The following is a 19,472-nucleotide window of genomic DNA, read 5'->3' as shown; positions in this document are numbered from 1 at the left end:
ACAGATACCTCTTCAACCAATTAATGTTACAGCAGTGTTAAACACCACTTTCCAGTTATATGAGTATTCCACGTTATTTAGAATGGAGATTATACGTGTAATGTTTCATGCAAAAGCACTGCCATTTCTCTAAAATACAGAAGAATCAAAGTCAAATACTGTTTCAATGAAAACTAAAAGATCTGCCTTTATTTGACTTCCTTTTGCTTTTCAAAGCCATTTATTTCTCAATGTATTTTTATTTTACAAAATCTAAGCAGAGTGTTAAGATTACATGTCTAAAAATATTCACCATCTCTTTGGCAACACATCTTGTTACATATTCCTTACTGGTATGCCTAAGAAACTTCAGACAGTTTTTGTCTCAGTTCATTTTTCAGTAATAGTGATTATCACTGCAAATGGAACTGTTTTTTATCCTCCTCCCTTTTCTCTTCTTGAATTATCAACAGGAGGAAAAAAAAACAACCCAGTGTGCATTTAAAAAAAGATACTGACAAGAATGTTTTAATCAAGAGAAACAAAGATATGCCGTACTATTTTTAAAATGCTATGACAATAAATTCGCGCCCTAAGCCTGAAAAAAAACCCCAAAATTCTGTGGTATCACCAGATGACGTTTCATGGAATCATAGAATGGTTTGGGTTGGAAGGGAACTTAAACATCACTGAATTCCAACCCCCTGCCATGGGCAGGGACACCTTCCACTAGATCAGGTTGCTCAAAGCGCCATCCAGCCTGGCCCGGAACACTTCCAGGGATGGGGCATCCACAGCTTCTCTGGGCAACCTGTTCCAGTGTCTCACCAACCTCATAGTAAAGAATTTCTTCCTAATACCTAACCTAAATCTACCCTCTTCCAGTTTAAAGCCATTACCCCTTGTCCTGTAACTACACAAGAAGTTAACTTAAAAATCTGAAGTCCTTTAATGAAATTAAATGAAATTTAATGAAATTAATGACCTCAAAAATTACTTGTTTAATCTAACCTAGAGATCATTATTACTGGACTCAAGTTACAGTGTAGGACAATAAATAAATACTACTTTCTTCTCCAGGACCTACACTCAAATCTGAAAAAAAATCCTTCTTATTGAAAAATACTGTTCTTATGCAAGTTTGGTTTATGATGATTCTTTCATACAAATGGGGGAGAATTATCTGAAGAGAATCTTACAGTGCACATACTATACCAAGCTCATGGACCCTCTCAGAATTGAGAGGTTTTCAATTGCTTCCCAGCATCTTTCAGACACACACATCTATAACATTAAGTTACTATTGCACGTATCATATTAAGCAACTTACACACACACAAAAAAATAACAGCCTAAGAAATATTTGAGACAACACAATTCCACGTATTTTTATTCGTTACTGTGGAATTTGCTGTAGGAAAGCAAGGTAATGGTAAACCAGAACTGTACAGAGCAATCTATCACGTCAAATAGCCTCTCTGGAATAGGCAGTACCAGATTTATTTCATTTGTCCCTCAAGCAAACAAAAAAATTCACACACAGAACAAGTAATTGCACATTGCTAACCTCAGTGTGGTTAAACCCACCTCCTAACATTAAACAAAAGGGGCTGATCATACATTGTTAGATAATACTTAAAATTCCCAAACTCAGAAATAATTTTATAACACTTTATGCATATGCATTTAATTCTGCCTGTATTAACTATCTTTGTCTTATCAGATGCAATATCTGAAGGTACCCTTTAATACTCATGATATTCACCTGTTTAGTGTCACTGAATCTACCTGAAAAAAAGATTTTCATTTGCACTTTTTCAGACCATTGCTCCCCAATCATAAGTCAGGACAAATCAAATACAGCAAACACTCTTCACAAAAAAAAAAAAAAAAAAAAAAAAAACCCACACACCAAAAAAACCCCAACACCTACCGCAACCCCCGCCCCCCCCCCGGATTTTATAACAAGAGAATTTTCACTTCATATCCACCAAGCATCAGTTTTAACTTTTTCAACACACTAAAGTTTTCCTAAAGCCCAAGAAAACCTCATGGTCATGGAGAAAGACAACATATTAGCAGTTTTAATGTAATAAATCAGAATTTTTCAGGTTTTAATTTAGCATTCCGGTCTCACCAGGTCAAAAAGTAGCCATGGGTACCACTGTCCACTTCCACTGAAGAAATGGACAAAACCAAGAATCATCTATAAGGTTGGGCATATTTATACAAGGTATGCTCTTTATGGCTTCTTAGAAGAAAGCTACCTGAAAGTGAGGAATTTCAAATATTTTTTCCTGTTACCTAGTTCATCACACACAAATCACCACAGAATGTGAAGAGAAAAGTTAGGTCTCTTGCAAGTTTGATTTCAATAGCCTAGGAAATTGCTTCTATCTGCAACCTCTAACAGGAGCAACTGATTATGAAAATCTGCATTTCAACAGACAGACATGCTCTCCCAAATGTAATTGGAGAGCTCAAGAAGCTAATCACACTAGTTTCTTATTATTGCCCTTCTGCACTCAGCTGTAGATAAAGCTGGCTGATGCAGCACAAAGCAAGGCTAAAGTTACTCAAACTTCAGCTTCGTACAGCAAGCTCCTCAATCGCTATGTTCTCGTATGTGTCTTTGCTGTTTGCAAATTTTCAACCCTTTGAACAACAAAAGCAGGAATAGCAAACAGGACAGAGAATGCACTCCACTGATAACTTCTTACCCTGCACATTACGAAAAATTCCTGAATGACAGCTACTGCCATCGTCAAGACCCTCTGCGTCACGTTCAAATTCCAGCTCTCCTACAGTCCCTCTGCATAACTACTGGGAAAGTCATTCCTGCAATTCTCTGTGAATTGTTATGTTCATCTCTGTTTTATCACTGAATTACAGGGCATTATAAGAATATATTCATTAGCAATTGAAAGGTGTTCATATTTTTATAAACAATTTTCAAGCTGCAGACTGAATTTTAAATTGGAAGGCATCACACAACCTATTCTTCTGACATCTGCACCAAGCATCAATATCAGAGCTGCTGAAGTGGATAAAAAGTCACTTTGTGATAGAAATGAATACTAAAAATCACTCTTAGGCATCTTTCTTGATGCTCAGCTTCCTTACTCCGACGTTTTTAGTAATTCATAAATCAAGTTTCCTCAATAAATAGCCATTACGTGATGTACCACTATAGATATATCAACATGCAACAGAATTGTATTCAGGTCCTCTCATCACTTAGATGTGTATGTGGTAACATGTGAAGTGATAACAAGATTACAGAAGAACATTCTTAGACAACATTCTCTACAGATGGCATTCTCTGCCTGGTTTAGGGGAAAATGCAGACAGGCCTATCACTCCAAAGCTACTGGTCAAAACTGCTGCAAGCTGTCTGCAGTTGGCATGGAGAAACATACAGTTGTTATGTGTATGATTAGAAGTCTGGCAATAAAAGTGCATACTTGACTCAGCTCCAGTTCTCCAACAAACTGCAATTTTAAAAAAGGCTTTACATGGGGAAGAGATAATTACATGAATGAAAACTTGGTATTTTGGGCTGTACAATCAACTCTGGCAACAGCAGTAATGCAGTTAATGACTATAAAGTGTGCAAAATACTACTATGCATTGTTTCTAAGAATTTAACCCACGCCTTATAAAAATGGAAAATTAAACTGTGAGAGGGAAAGGAATAAAGAGTCTTCTCAAGTGAACTACCACTCAAAAAAAGGGGTGGGAGCTCTAGATAAGGGAACAGCTTCATGATGCAAGAAAGAAGATGGCAAGAATGCTTCACTATGACATCTATCATCAAAAATGATCACCCAAACTATTACGTGTCGGCTTATCAATCTACCTGAAGTCACAGAAATTGCTCAAAATAAAAGTATATGTAAATAACTGATCAGTTAATGTTCGCGTATGATCTGGTTATCTATTAAACATGCACAGATTCTCTTTGTTAGTAAAGACAGGATAAGAACATTTGCTTATATTAATTTCTGCTGCTATTATTAAAACAGACTCGCCACTAGAAATTTTATATTTCTTCTGAATGAGACCATTTATTCAGTCCTCCAATTTAAAGCATATAGGGAAGGGATGGAGCATAGCCATTATGACATGTCTTCTCAAAATTTAAATTATGAGGTTCAATGAATTACCTCTTCCTTCTCATGTAGCATTATATGAGCTTTCAGACTGGCTACTCTGGAGAATTTCTTGTTGCACACAGGACACGTAGGATCTTCACCATTGTGAGTACATTTATGAAGTGTCAAGTTGAATTCAACATTAAATGACATTGGACACTGGTCACATCGGTGAGGCTGTTAAAACCACAAAAATAAAGACAAAACTCAATCTCCCCTTAAATACATATACCCTAGGTGACACATATGACCATACAAATAAAAATGTTTGAAATAAAAATGAGCAACTCAACTACCTACATATGATAATGATCCTTAGTAATACTAGTCTTGGTTATTTTCTCTTCTATGCATCTCACTACTGAAAATGCCTACGTAGCATTTCAAAACCATTGGTGAAAGAAGGCAGGGGAACTAAAGCAAGCAGACCCAAAACAGACTGTCTGAGGAGATGGAAGTCAGCAGAAGAGAAGAATGAGCAAGAGACTGGAATAAATTTTGTTACTTCAACAGAGACTGTGATTGAGATTCCCTTAAGCAAAATTAATAATTGAACCAGCAAAGCAAACAGCTTAGTTTATGCTAGGATTGACTGCTCTTCAAGTGGTAACCGCACCATCAGTTTTCATTCTTTAAGAGCACCTTCACTTTTAGATATAATGGTTCCTCCGCAAGTGTGCAATAGAATGGTTTTAACAGTATCAACCTCCATTTTTTATATCTCAACTTTACTTAAGTAGTTAATAGTATACATGAATTACCATCCCAAAGTCCTACATTTTGTACCTACAATCTGTACCTACAGCTACCTCAAACAGTAATAAAATTATTTTTCACACACGTGTAAAGGAGTTTTAGCTTTGTGAAACAAAAAGCAATGAACAGAAATAAAATACTTCAGAATACAGATGAAACCTGTGGCAAAAACTGTGTTTAAAGTCAGCCTAGCCTCAATCACATATCTCTGTTTTTCTCATTCTTTCCCAAATTTTATTTGTAAGCGGCTAGAGTAGTGATATTAATCTACTGGCTAATACATATCTACTAGATTAGGTTGCTCAACATTATAGAAAACAGCTATAAGAGTCCAGCAGGCTCTAGTTATTCAATACAACCATTATTTTCTTTTTATTGTTAATGTGTAGTATCAGTTTGAACATTAAAGAAATCTCATCTACCTGAATATTTTAAAAATGAAAGAAAATGGCTAAAATTAGAAACTACTGAACTGGAAACAACAATCTAAATAAATGGCATCAAAGTAAGGTCCTGTCTCAAAGGAAACATAAGGAAGCATGAAAGAGAAACTTCATAGAACTCTGATGTCCCCAAATAGTAATTACTAGTGATGTGAGTAAAAAAAAAAAAAAAAAAAATTTCTGTCTTGTGTTACTTTTACTTGTCAGTATAGAAAAGATCAATATGCACTAGTATTTTCTAAGTTTACACCTACTACAATTCATACCTTGTCATTTTGCTCATGATCCCTCATATGGCGCTGGAACTGGGTCTCTTTTGGAAAGGACAGCAAACAGATCTCACACTTATGGAAGTTAGGTACCTGGTAGGGAAAATTACTGTTCTCTGTATTTGGTGTCAGAACATCATCTACAAAACAAGCATCAAAACATTTGTAAGAAGTCACATTGTAATTTATTATAAAACCCAGAAACTATTCAAACTCGTGTAAGATTTTGTCTTATACAGGATTCATGGGATCTTGAAGATATGGGGCATAAACATTACTGCTTCCATTGGCACAAGATCAACAGCATACTTCCATCTCTCCAACTGCCAGTCACTAAGGAGATAAATATCACCTTTTCCTAGTAATATGAAATACATTATTTCTGTGCTTCATAAACACCCATCAAGTTTGCAACAAAATAAAATATTGCAAAATACACTAGGTATAAGACAGACACTGCTGGGGTTACTTTTAATATTACATTACACATTTCTAAAAAGACCTTTATCACACAACACAGTCAACAGTTCTGTCTACATTGGTTTTCTGTCCCCTCTGTCCTGTTTTGTCCCCCTGTCCATCCCCCCGACACCTCTTTTTAAGAAAAATTTAGGCATCTTTTCTTTTTTCTGCTTCTGGCAATGTAACCCCCTTACTGGTTACCTTTGCAGTTGTAAAACCAACACTAATGTTGCAAATAGCTGACAGAGATGCAATAAACTGCAAGTCAAAGTTTGTACACATGAATTCAACAGAGGAAAATTTTTTTTAAATAGACCCACTCTATGCCCATACAGTTTTCTTCTTTTGAACTCCTACAGTCACACAACTTCTGATACACAATTTGCAAGCTTCTATATCCTCTGTCTCAAATCGCTGAAGTCAGTCCTATAAATATTCAGGATATATGGAAAATATTAATTCAAGTAAGTTAAACACATCTTACACTTGAAAAGATACTGTATTACTAAGGAAATTATCCTTTTGTAAGAAAACCTTTAAGAACAGCAATTGGCAGCAGGGGTTAAAATATGTAAGATCATTCAAAGCAGTATTAATAAAACGAAAATAAAAATCTATTTACTCATGCTGCAGATAAAAGACAATAAAGAGAAAAAAATCCACAGAATTCAGTTTCAAACACTGTCACAACTCAAAGTGCGTCAAAACAACAGAATGCAACAGGATGCAAAAAAGGGAATGTTGATTTTATTATCTAGACACACAAGGGCTGATGTTTCCCTTTAAGAAAGTCTTAAAAAAGAAAGTCTTATACTTCTTACCAGTATGTAAGAATTCAGCATAGGAAGTAACAACACAACTAGAAGTTTACAGCATCCTGTTTACATTTCCTGTGAGGAAACCGAAGATTACAATGCATATAGTACTTCTGCTCAGTACTTTACCCATCTCAACATACTGTCTCACTCAACACACCACTTACAGAGGAAACAAAACAAACCACAAACAAAGAAAACCAGACACACAAAAGAAACAACCAACACCTTTCGTCCTGACCACCTTTTTTTCCTGCTAAAACTCTCATAAACAAATTCTAGAAGCTTGTACTTGAGAAAGCTCTAGAAAACATTTCAGTACATGATAATCTGAGTGAGAAATCACAACCAAAACAACGCCCTGGGAACTTACGCTTCCCACCTCTGGACTAAGTCACACAATTAACTTTTGCTTTGCAAAGTTTAGCTACATATCTTTCTGTTAGAGAGAAATACTTTACGTAAGTATCACAAATCTTTAACACGTATAAAACCTACTGCATCCTTTAAAGGGCTCTCGGTTATAAGTTCACAGTATATACAGACAGTACCAATAACATCCCTGAAATGGTCACATTTCTTCAAAAGCCGAAAAGCACAGCTTTAATTACAAAGTCACTGTCCTTTAAGCAACCTTGTGATAAATACACCCGAGTAGAATAAAGGGCACAAAATCAATTTCTGTAAATACTGGCATGACAAGAAAAGGTGAACAAAAACCTACTCCAATACTTGGACCATATGAAAATGTAATGCAAGCAGCTTTCCTTTCCCCTAGAAAAAGTGGTAATTGTTCAACCCCAGGAAGGCCTGACCTCTCGCTTTAAAATGGCAACTGAAAATTTATACAATCCATGACTTCAGAAAGGCCTTTAAGCCCTCTCCATGAACCGAGATTACTATCTTTAAACACTCACTCTTGAGATCAAAGGCACTGGACAACATACAAAAACAATGCTTAAGTGGTTGAAGTAGCAAAAGTGTAAGGTGCTAACTTCTCTACAATGTGAAACACAGAAAAAGCAACATGCTCACTGGCATCTGAATAATACTACCAAAGGACTTACTCGTAGGTCAATAACGTTTCTATATATAATGTTTATTAAATGTGTATCATGCCAGTATCAACCACAATACTGATTAATTGACAAGCTATGAATTTTCCTCTGGAATTCAAAAAGGAGTTTAACTGTATTTTAATGAACAATTAAAAATCTTTGTAATGTTCCAATAGAATTTGATGACTGCAAGTGTATGAAATCATACCACCTGATGCAAAAACATACCAGAAGAAGATACTTCAGTTTTTGCTTTACAAATAAGGAAATGATCACCAGTAAAACAAACAGAAAGGGGTAACAACAGCATAACCTTAAAATACTTCATAGGTAAACACAGAAAATCAGCCACAGCTTTGGGAAATGAATGGTTGAGCACATCACACCCTGTGTTGAAGTATCACGAACTTCTCCAAACTAGTTCATGGGTGACCATAAACCCTGCACTGCCTGCAAGCATTTTCACCTTCCTCAAGGCCCTCAGACCCCAAGGAAGAAGAAATAGAAAGCACACATTTAGAAAATTCATTGCTTATGTCTGTAACATTGTAAGACTTACTCATTCAAAGAAAATCTAACTCTTTCCAAAGCCAAATCTTACGCTTTTTTGGTACTATATTTCATATTGCTAAAGAGCAAAGGAAAGACATTTCAGAACCAGAACTGGACTCTACAATAAGCAACTGGACTGTAAACTCCAGCTTGACTTGGCAGAGGATGCTTACTGCAGAAATCCTTAAAGGATAAGGCATAGCAAATCAATTTTTATCAGATTCCAGAATTCTTCAAAGGCTCAACTACTGGAAGATCAGGCTGAAGACTTGAAGACTGCTCTAAGTAGTTACAGCCAGCATGAATAGAAAGACAGTCTAGTTTGGATTTAAAAGAACTCTGAAAGTTCAGTTATTTCACTCAAAGTGCAGGACTGAGATCTAATGGAGATTAAAATAAAAATATTCATTAACGCTATGTCTGAAGTAGCTTAAGGGAAACATGAGGCTATAACAACCTTTTTTCACTTGTACTCTCACTTTGGTCCTCACAAAATACTTTGGTCCTCAATTACCAGCCAAATACTGGGTATTGCTGAGAGTTGCACAGCTTCCTTTCATAGAAGATGCAGGAAGTGACTTTTTATTTTATTCTTCCAGTAACAGGGAGAGTATTCAGATTAATATCCCTACTGAAACCAAGCAATTGGATAACAGCAAGGACTAAACTGTTATGTTGTGTTTAGAATTGGAAAAGACAGAAAAACAGGAAAGACACTGTCAATTAAAAAAGTAACAAGCAAGTGAGCTGTATTTTGACTTTTCAGGCAGGCATCACAGGCTTATAAAGTATGACTTGGGTCTGTCTTAGTTTCAATGTAAAAATGAAGTAACAGTTTGACAAGAGTTTTTTGTTAGAAGAATTAATAACCAGATGAAGACATTATTTACACTGATACCTCTACATCATAGTAAGTCAAAGTAATAACCTACATTACCATATTTCAGGGAAATCAGCACTAAAACTCAGTTATGCAATCTTCTTTCCTCATATCAGAGAAAAAATGCTTTTAGATGCATCAGCTTGGATCACGGAACAAGCCAAACACTACAAAATACTGAACCTATCTGAAAGGCTAATATTGTTGAACACCCAAAAGCATGCAGATGATGCTAATTCAAGGAATTGGCAGTTGGGTGTGAATCCTGTACTTTTAAATGCTCTGAGGAATTTGTTGATTTTAAAACAACAACAACAAAAACAAAAAAAAACAAACAAAAACACCCCCCACCACAACCCTAAACACTCCCTGTGTACAAAAGGCAAATAAAATAAAATTATTGATATGTGACATAGCATTTGATGGTCACAATTCATCATGTATCAGATTAGCAACCCTATCATAAATATCTAATGTCGTGTCTATGCTCTCAGAAAAATATAAATATTAGGTACACAGATTAAACAGTCTACTTATTGTCAGATACACTGTCCAGATGGAAACACAAGTCTGCTGTTAACGAACTAAAGAATGCTATTCAAGTCAACAACAGAGAAATAAAAGTGTGATTTTTTTGTTAGAGAAGACATTAATTGGTTAAGCATATAATGTCAACACAATCACATGAAAAAACGGTGCTCTTACTAGAAAGAAGCTACTTCTTGATGACCATAAACATAGATTAAACACAAAATTAGTCTTAAAGTAAAAAATCCCCTGAAAAATAAGGGATTTGTTCAGGTCTGCATACTACAACAAATGATAAACCTCACTAACAGCTGCAAAGTTTAAAACACTGCCATTAATTAATATTAACTGCATGGAAACAATGCAACAGCTACTGTCATTTTTTTTCAACTTGCATGTTTGTCTAATTGCAACATAAATCAACCCTATTCCATCACAGCTTGAGACAGTCAAGTATCAATACAATTAAACTAAACAGGGAACACTTAGCTCATTATGCAATGTCAAACATGCATTTGTCTGTATTCTTAGTTTGTCCAAAGTGCCCCAAAACACCAGAATCAGATTTGCAAAGTACCCACAATAATAAACTTTCAGTTTAACAATGGACTTATTTAAATACTCTTAATGTTACAAAGTTATTTTCAAATTAATTGTCCCTCACAGAGCAGCAGCAATCCAGCTTCGGGTCAACTCAGATTTCTGAAAACTTGACCTCGGGAGTTGAGTCAGCGAGCAGGTGCTCTCTGCTGTAAGCCACTGCTGACAACTCAATGTAGAAGGAGGAAGACTGAATTAGAGCGCTCCCAACCATTCCTTCCTTATGTAAGCAGCACGGTGCCTCATGGCAGCCTGTAGTCCTCTCTGCAAGGCGCAGATGGGCTCATTCAGCTGTAAATGCAGCACAGCCTTATTAGATCTCTAATAGCCTGCTCACATCCAACCGAGAGGACACTGCGAATACAACACTCAAGCTTGCGGAATTCATGGATGAAAACTTGTCACTGAAGTTAAATGGCAGCTGGCAAGTCTAGGGACAGAAGGGTCTGACCCTATCAAAACCTATTTACTAATTTATGAGTGGAAAGTGGTAGGACAAGAGAAAAAAAAAAAAAGATGGCAATACTGATGTTTTCTCATACTACAGTTGGAGTCATGGAACACAAATTACAATGAATCATTAAAACATTTTGCTTAGTTCTGCAACCATAGAAGAATCAGGTTAGTTTAACTCAGCACTCTCACCAAACAAAAACAGCAGTCACTCCTCATGACTTCTCATGAGAGCAGCAGGGCAAAGACTCAGCTCTCAGTCCACGTTATCAGACCAAAATCCAAAAATCAATCGAGACTTGCTCATATAAGACAAGTACTTTTATTACATTTCGGTCAATATCCAATCTGCAATTTAAAGTGGCACCAGTCCAGACACTTAGCTTCCAGGAGCACACTGCTGGAATGGATGTCCAGGTGCCAGTTGCTCAGCATCTGCCAACACAAAGCAGGCGTACTACTTTCACTACCACAGATGACTCCAGAAGTGGCACAGCCACACTGATACACTGCAGGCAGCAGAGAAGCCTGACAGGACAGAGAACTGATAGCTCCACTGTAGCTGGTTAGATGCTAAATAGACTGTACTGGGTCTGGCTGGGATGGAGTTAACTTCGCAGCAGCCCCTATGGTGCTCTGTTTTAAATTTGTGACTAAAACAATGCCAATAACACACCAATGTTTAGCTATCGTGGTGTTTGTACAGTGTGAAGGCCACCTCTGTTTCTCACTCTGACACCACAATGAGTAGCCTGAGGGTGGGAGAGAGGCTGGAGGGGACAGCTGACAGGAATTAACCACAGGGATATTCTATGCCATACATCATGCTCAGCAATACAAACTTGGAGGTGGTCTTTCTGAGGTAGTCTTTGCTCAGAGACTGACTGGGTATCAGCCTGCTTATGAGAGGTGGTGCATGTTTCCCTTTGTACCAGCTGATTGGGAGTTTTTGCTGGTTTTGTTTGGGTTTGTTGTTCTTTTTTACTTTCTCCCTTCGTTGATTAAACTGTCTTCATCTCAACCCGCAAGGTTTTTCTTGCTTTTGCTACTCCAGTTCCTCCTCCCACCCTACTGCAGAAGGAAGTGAGCAAGGGGCTGGAGAGTGCTTAACTGCTGGCCAGTGTCAACGCACCACATAGATATACCATCCACATCACCCCCATCTACACAGGTAACTTAAAATTTGTATTTCCTTAACCAACTCTGATAGCTTCATCTGACATTCAGGTAAATAATGCTGTATCTATTGCTAAATATTCCCAAACAGGAGTTACACTTCTTTGACAGCTGCATATGAATATACTAAACTAGCTTTTTTCAGCTGTTTGTTTTTACACGACTTGGATGTCCCATGCTTGAGACCTCAACCTTTACTTACCCAAGCCCAGCCACTACAAAATCAACAGAAACTTCAGAATGAAGTAAATGATTTCCTACATGATCTTCCTGCTCCCCAAGAGGGAACACAATCTCACTACAGCAGAAAAACTCAAAGGAAAAAGACATGAGAGGTCTCCAATAGAAATTTAATTATAACCGGAAGAACTTAATATATAGGAATTAATGAGGTATGAAGGTATGAGCACAACTGTAATAGGGAATAAAATAATGAGGACCTGCAAGTGGCAGAAAGCTAAGGAGAAGGGACAAAACAAGGGCTGAAGTTATCACACAGCCAGAACTTAAACCAAGTTATTTAACTGCACAATTTACTGGGGAAAAGTCATAAACAAATTCCAAGTATAGTGACTGTAATATGGAATTAAAAGTATGCCAGTGTAATCAAAGTCTATCTTCTACTCACTGAGACCCAACATAATCCTCATACATGAAATTACATTTTGTTACTGCAAAACAGTGAGATGACCAAACAGAACTGTCACTTTTAAAACCTAAAGATTATCTTTTCTAAGGCAAAAGTTTGAGCAGTTTGTCCCTCCTATATGTTTTTAAAAGGAATTGCCTATACCTATTGTATTCAAATGATTTAGCCCACACCACAGAAGCAGTACACCACCCCTTCATTCTTGCCTGCATGACATCACTCACCTATTCCTCTCGTCAGAGGTCACTATAGAAAATCATAGTGCACAGCTACTAAAATTATCTACATAATATAAATTCAGGAAATACTTAACCAGGGAGTTCAAGTTGCATTCTTCTTCAATAGAATATTGGAATGTAAAGCCTCAGAACTGACTTTCCCCTAATTCAATATACCCACACCTTAACTGATGCTAGAGGACTGACATGACAGGCAGCAAACAAAATACAGCCAGCTCCACAGAGGCAGACTTAAAGCTACATCACTTTCTCTGCATTTCTTATATTTATTTAATATTTACCACTCTTCATATGGGACTTCTGTTAAAATTCAGACCCTCTGAAAGTAAAAATACTCAAGTTTTAACTGCACTCACAAAGGAATTCAGTTTATACGTGTAAAAGTAGCCTTTCCGTTTAAATACAGGACATACACTCTAGGCTTAAAAACTGCTTCAGGACACCCCGCAAGTATTTCACTTTGCTGTTCAAAGAATTCCTCTTTTGTTATTTGAAAATGATCAGACAGTTGTAGAAGTCAAATTTGCTCATTTTATGTTGCTGCTACTCAGTGACAAGCAGCACTGGTACAAATGGAAAGGACTTTTACGATCAGGAAGGAAAATTTAGGGGAAGAAAAGAAGAATGAGGGTGCAAGACAGTAACAGAGTCCTCAAAATCCTTCTCCTACACCTGAAATAACAGACATAGCAAAGCAGTGACTACCCATGCATGCATGGTAACAACTAGACCTTTATTGGGACAAAATGGAAACTCACAAATTAGCAGAAAGAACCAGTGACAAAGTCTCAAGTTTTCACCTAAGTTTTCACAGGACCTAGCCATAAGCACTCAAAATATTACTCTGTTTCTATAACAAATATGTCTTCAAACATAGTCTTTTCATTAGCTAAGTGAACAGTAAAAGCCTGGTATTCATTTCAATTCCAACTTAATAGCAACTCTTCATTCCTAAATTCTAATTGAAACAAGGAGTTGAGTAAGATATTTCAAAATCACACCCTTACAATATAGGCCTACCATATTTTTAAAAAATTTTCTCACTGCAAAATCATATAGCACCTTCCAAAATACTTGTGTGTTTCAAGGCTTTTTCTTTTCAATTTTCAGGCACTTCTGTCAAGCTCCTAAAATATTTAAAACAAGAATCTTCTATTACACTAATATCTTAAAAAAAACATACAAAGAATGTTTTATGCAAAGTCAGTAAAACTAAAAGTAAAGGTAACAGTTTGAGGGATTGTCTTGCTAACATATCCAAGCTTAAATGAGAGAATAACTATGTTCAGAAAGGGACATGACAAAACACATACCAGTATAAATAGAACACAATAAATGTCCCTCTGCATGTTTTCTTTGTGCTGCCTTAGCTGCACAATAGCAGTGGAAATCACTTTCTAGTGTTTTAGAGACTCCTAAGGAACAGAGTAAACAGAACTGCCCCTCAGCCAGTGATTCTCAAATGAATGCTGGCAACAATGCACAGCAGACTACAGAAGATTCATATGGCCTAAAACTCTGGCAGTTCAAATACTGTAACGCAAGTTACTTAGAATCACAGCAGCCAGACTGGAAACGCTGAAGCCACACACGAATAATTCTTTTTTAACTTCCTTTCAGGTTAGAGGCTATGTCATGAAAACCTGTGTAACTGTGTTATTAGTGTGTTAACACCAATTATGTGTTAAGAGCTGCTTTTCCTTTTCTTTCTTTAAAAACATCTGGAGTAGCATTTTTTTTAATGCATTCTTCTTGCTTCATATATATTCAAGGTCTCACCCTGAAATTTTCCAAAAGACAAGAGCTAAAGACCTACCACACCTCTGTAAAATGATCTGATATACAACCACTGCTAAGCAGCCAGAACAAGAATCAAGGAGCAGCAAAACCCCAAATCACAGAAGATTAGCTTTTTCAAGCTTTTTGAGACTCATACCCCATACTTCATCCACCTCAAAGGAGAATCACAGAATGATGGGAAGGTTGGAAGGGACTTCTGAAGGTCACTTTGTCCAACCCCTCTGCTCAAGCAGAGCCACCTAGAGCCAGCTGCCCAGGATTGCATACAGATGGGTTTTTATTACCTCTACAGAAGGAAACTCCAGAAGTTCCCTGTGTAACCAATGCCAGTGCTCAGTCACCCCCACAGTAAAAAAAAGTGTTTCCTTATGCTCACGCAGAGTCTCCTGTGTTTCAGTTTGTGCCCACCAGAGAGGTCAATTTGAACAGTTCAAATTTTAAAAAGAGAGATAATTGCAAGATGGTTTTGGGAAAACACTACCAATGCAAAAAAAATTCTCTTAGAATAGCAGCCATTGAGGCCAAGACATTGTTTTGACTATTGCCATCTAGAGTTCAGTTTTTTAACATGCAAGGTGGTGAAAGTCATCTAAGGAACCTGCACAACAAAACATTGCCAATTCACCTGTATTTTCTTCCAAATAAAGCTGTATTACCATAAACATACAGACTGTACAATTACAGAGAGCAACACTTCTCTTTCATGAAAGCCATTAGTGTGCAGGGTTGTAGGAATCCTGGAGACCTGAAAAGGCACAAAACCTAAAACCATACCATTTCCTAAGCAAAGGATATGAAATTTATTTTTGTGTGAACAGCTATTTTCTAAATAAAATTCCTCCTGCTAAAAGTGAACCCTGTGGAATTCAAGTTTTCAAAGTCTGTCAGCCTGTATATGAATGGGACAAACAGCCAACTGTCCTGAGACCATAAATTTCCCAGAGTCAAGTTGTCCTGCTCAGCCAGAACTTCTTGATTCATGACCTTCTTTTAGCCACATGTAAGTGTAGAAGAAAGAGTGACACTCGCCAACACTGACTTTGCTGCTTTTCTGAACTGCTGAAATCTCAAGGACTAGACTCCAGAACCCACAGTATTTGCTTACACAGGGCAGAATCCTTGCAGCTGCAGACTGCAGAAATCTCTGAATCCCTGCAGTAGCCCTACACCCTGTAATTGTAAACTGCTGTCTGTTTCATGGAGGTAGCTTGACTGCAATTTCATAAGTTAACAAATTTATTTTTAAAAAACTTTAAAATTTTAAATACATGAAAAATACGAACAAGCTTACAGTAAATTCTGTCAGCCACACCTCACCATAGGAAGGGTCTAAGATCACTGTCCAACTATAAGCACTAGGGATATGGCTACTAGACATGTTTTCTGGACAGCTTATCTCTTGATCTTTTTCTCATTCATACTTCGTGCCATTATTACAGGTGCTTACACACATATGATACATGTGTACCCTTGCAAGAACTACTAGAGAATTAAGTAGAGATTTAAAAAAAAAAAAAACCCTCAGCTACCAAAACTGGTAATAGCCAAAGCTCTTTGGGTTATATACTTAATACCTGGTGGTCAAAAGCTGAGATCAATGGCTCCAAAAGCAAAACAAACCAACCAAACAAAAAAACCCAATAAAAACTTCTGGTAGGAAACTATGGCCCATTTGGCTTTCCCTACCGGAGAAAACATTTTACCCGACTTCCCAACACTCATTTAACAGTACAGGTTTGGGGGGTTTCGTGGGGTTTTTTTTTGGCCTGCCAAGACATTTCAATTCTACAAAAAGTATTAGACAGAAGACTCATCAACACATTCCTCTTCAAGAGCCAGAAAACCAGATATTCTAAATATATACTGAAAATATTAATTAGTTGTGTTTTCATGACTGAAATAACCGTGGTATTTTTAGGAATAGTGTTTTAGGAAATCTCTCCCCATTCTATCTGTTACAAAGAATCCACTGCTACATGCTTGCACTGAAAGTCATTGATGAGGCTTTCAGGTCTACCCAAAACACGCGATTTTTGCAGTTTGTGGGCTTTATTCAGATACTACTCACGGATTGCCAGTAACATCAGCAGGAATGTACACAAAAGAGCCACAAAACTCACTCACTTCAAACTGCTGTCAAATAAACCAAAGCCCAGCAAAGCAACGCTGCCCTATAGTATTTTCTAGTCATGAAACGACGCTAAAATGCAAGCAAAAATTTGAAGTGTGAGACAGACTCATACATGCTTGGGAAAGAAACCCAGCTCTTTCATATATATATATATATACACTCACAAAGAAAACGACTACAAGGGTGCCTTTTAAAGCCTCAAACAAAGCAAGCCCTTCGTCTTGTAATCTGAGAGATGGAAGAGTTGAGTCTTAATTTCACTCGTTTACCACCCTTTATTGGAAGCTCTCATTAATTTGGCCAGGGGGGAGGGAGGCAGTGCGAGGGGAAGGGGAAAAGCGGCGGAAGGACTCGGCAGCCTTCCTGTCCTGCCCGCCGCCAGCCTGCCCGGGCTCTTCCTCCAGCCCGCACCAGCTCCAGCCGGCCCGGCGCCAGAACCGCGCTGGCGGCGCCCGCACCGCGGCCGGAGGCGGCAGGCAAGGCCGCTGGGCCGGGCCGAGAGACCCCTCTCCGCCGGCCCGCGACGGGGCCGCAAGCGAAGGCAAGCGGCCGCGCCGCGACCAGTTCCGCCCGCACGCTCTGCGGGCGAGGGGCCATGAGAGCCGCCGCCGCTCGCCCAGGGGGAGGCGAGGGGCTGCAGGCAGAGGCTGCGGGGCTCGGCGGCCAGCCTGCCTCCCGCGCTGTGTGTGGCGGCGGAGCGGCCCGCTCGGTATCATTCCGCAGGGCCGGGCCAGGCTCCCTCCCCTCCCCTCCGCCCTCTCGCCTATACACTCACACAATAGACCCGGCCTTCCTCCCCCATATCCGGGGACTATATGCGGAGACCGCGGAGGCTTTTCGCCTTCTCGCGGCTCCCGCGCTTCCACCCCCGGGCGCGTATCGCGCTCGCCCGGCCGCGCAGTTTACCTGACTCGGTGCCGGCCTTGCTACTCTCCCTGCTGGGTTTGGGAGGCCGCCCCCTCGGCATGGCTGCCCCCTCCCTCCCCCCCCCCCCCCCCCCAGCGCGCACACACACACACACTTGGCAACGGCGGAGGAAGCGGCGGTTGGTGAAGGGGTGACGAGGGGGCGGGGACGAGAGAGCGAACCCGGCCCTATACACGGGCCGCCACGGGCTCGGCGCTGCGGGAGCGCAGCAGGCGGGGGCTGGCGCAGGCGCACACGGGCCCACCGGGGCAGGGAAGGGGGCGGGGGGAGAAGAGCGAGCGGGGAAGAGGCAAACTCACGGCAGGGCCAGGCGGCGCAGGCGCACTGAGCGCACACCGCCGCCGCGGGCGGGGGGCGCACGGCGGCCCGGTGGGGGGGCGGAGGGGCGGTGGCAGGGCCGCTCGGCTGCGCATGCGCCGGGAGCCGCGCCGGGGGGCCCTGCGCTTGCCTGCGTGCCCCGGGCGGGGGCTGGCACGTACGGGCAGGGCGGCGCATGCGCCGCGCAGCGGGCACCGGGCGGGGCCGGGCGCGGGGGGTCATGGCGGGGGGCGGTAACGCCTGGCCCGGCCGAGCTTGTTGGCTGCGGGGGCCGGTATGGCGGGTCTGGTACGGTGGGGCTGCGCCGTGTCGCTGCGGCAGGGGGGCTGGCGTAGAAACAGGCGGGGCGGCCTCGGGCCGGGCAGGGCCTCAGCCGCGCCCCGGTCCCTGGGGGCGATCGTTCCCTGCCTTCCCTTCCGGCGCCCCCCGTGCGTGCCGCCTCTCGCCTGAGCCGTGCAGGACGTGGGCGCGGGGCTCGCCAGCCCCCGGGCGGCCTTTGCCCGCCGCGCCGGGCCCCCTGAGCCCTGCCGCCCGCGCCGCCTGCTGCCGGGGGGGGGGGGGGGGATCCCGAGGAGGTGCTAAAAGACCACTGCGTCGTTTGACAGCAATTTCGGGGTATTATAAGCCGTAATGTTTAGTTCTGCCACCTGTGATTTGTGTGCAGGGGAAGCGTGCCCTCTGGGAAAGGATCGGTAAAGATGGAGATGTGTTTATTGATAGCTTGTTCCAGCGCTTCATGGCTTTCATCGCCTCCCGAGACGCTGCTGTATGTCATCTTGGAATTCATAGGCTTCAGCCTCTGAGATGAGATTTTTATTACACCTCTTTCTTGCTAAATAAAACCTCTAATACAAAACACTCGTTTTTGATGGGTGACTTGATGATTCTTTTTTCATAACCTCAGTAGTTTGGCCTGTTTAAGATTCTAAAGTGTTTTCAGAGTTACATTTTCTTTCTGCGTCTTTTAATTTTTTAATTTTAAAATTTAATTTTTTTAATTTTAAAAAAGGGTCTATTTCTATACAAAGGGAACTGCTATGAGAATACTGCCTACGGTGATGAAACTACCTACCTACTTCCCATTGAACCTGGTTGCTGAACTGTTAACAATGTTCAAGTTATTGCTTTCCTGGATATCCCTTTTCTTCTCCCCTTATCCAATATGGCCAGCATCTGGCTGTATTCTTTATTTCTGGCCAGTTCTGTTTTGTTTATTATATACTGTTTCAGTAGCCTGTATTAAAATGGTATTATTAAAATTGCGATGTAGCCATAGTTAAGCA

The 19,472-nt window shown here is 40.3% G+C and overlaps 1 protein-coding gene and 1 long non-coding RNA gene across 10 annotated transcripts in view; one reads left to right on the top strand and one right to left on the bottom strand.

The window, feature by feature from the left end:
* The window catches only part of ZNF236 (zinc finger protein 236), a 93,077-nt gene extending 74,666 nt beyond the window's left edge, over positions 1 to 18,411 (bottom strand). For 6 of the 8 annotated variants that reach the window (XR_008746365.1, XM_055799114.1, XM_055799118.1 and 3 more), the window contains exons 1-3: positions 18,171 to 18,411; positions 5,599 to 5,741; positions 4,146 to 4,310 (exon numbers count right to left, since the gene is read on the bottom strand). Coding sequence is in view for 7 of the 8 variants with exons in the window: in XM_055799114.1 (XP_055655089.1) it covers positions 4,146 to 4,310; positions 5,599 to 5,741; positions 18,171 to 18,411 (549 nt within the window). In the remaining variant the exon portion in view is untranslated. Of the gene's footprint in view, positions 1 to 4,145; positions 4,311 to 5,598; positions 5,742 to 17,850; positions 17,925 to 17,965; positions 18,088 to 18,170 lie in introns of those variants that run through there. The other 2 variants (XM_055799120.1, XM_055799119.1) reach the window with 2 other exon arrangements.
* On the top strand, positions 17,849 to 19,047 carry LOC129784055 (uncharacterized). Of its 2 annotated transcripts, none has more exons than XR_008746367.1 (2): positions 17,849 to 17,989; positions 18,854 to 19,047. It is a non-coding gene; the product is annotated as an uncharacterized LOC129784055 (long non-coding RNA). The 2 variants fall into 2 exon arrangements; XR_008746366.1 differs by lacking the exon at positions 17,849 to 17,989 and adding an exon at positions 18,378 to 18,463.
* The last annotated feature ends 425 nt before the right edge of the window (positions 19,048 to 19,472 follow it).

Source organism: Falco peregrinus, chromosome 3, assembly GCF_023634155.1.
Source record: "Falco peregrinus isolate bFalPer1 chromosome 3, bFalPer1.pri, whole genome shotgun sequence".
Taxonomy (NCBI): domain Eukaryota; kingdom Metazoa; phylum Chordata; class Aves; order Falconiformes; family Falconidae; genus Falco; species Falco peregrinus.
The sequence above is the reverse complement of the archived record's forward strand: the minus strand, read 5'-3'. Positions and strand labels throughout refer to the sequence as shown.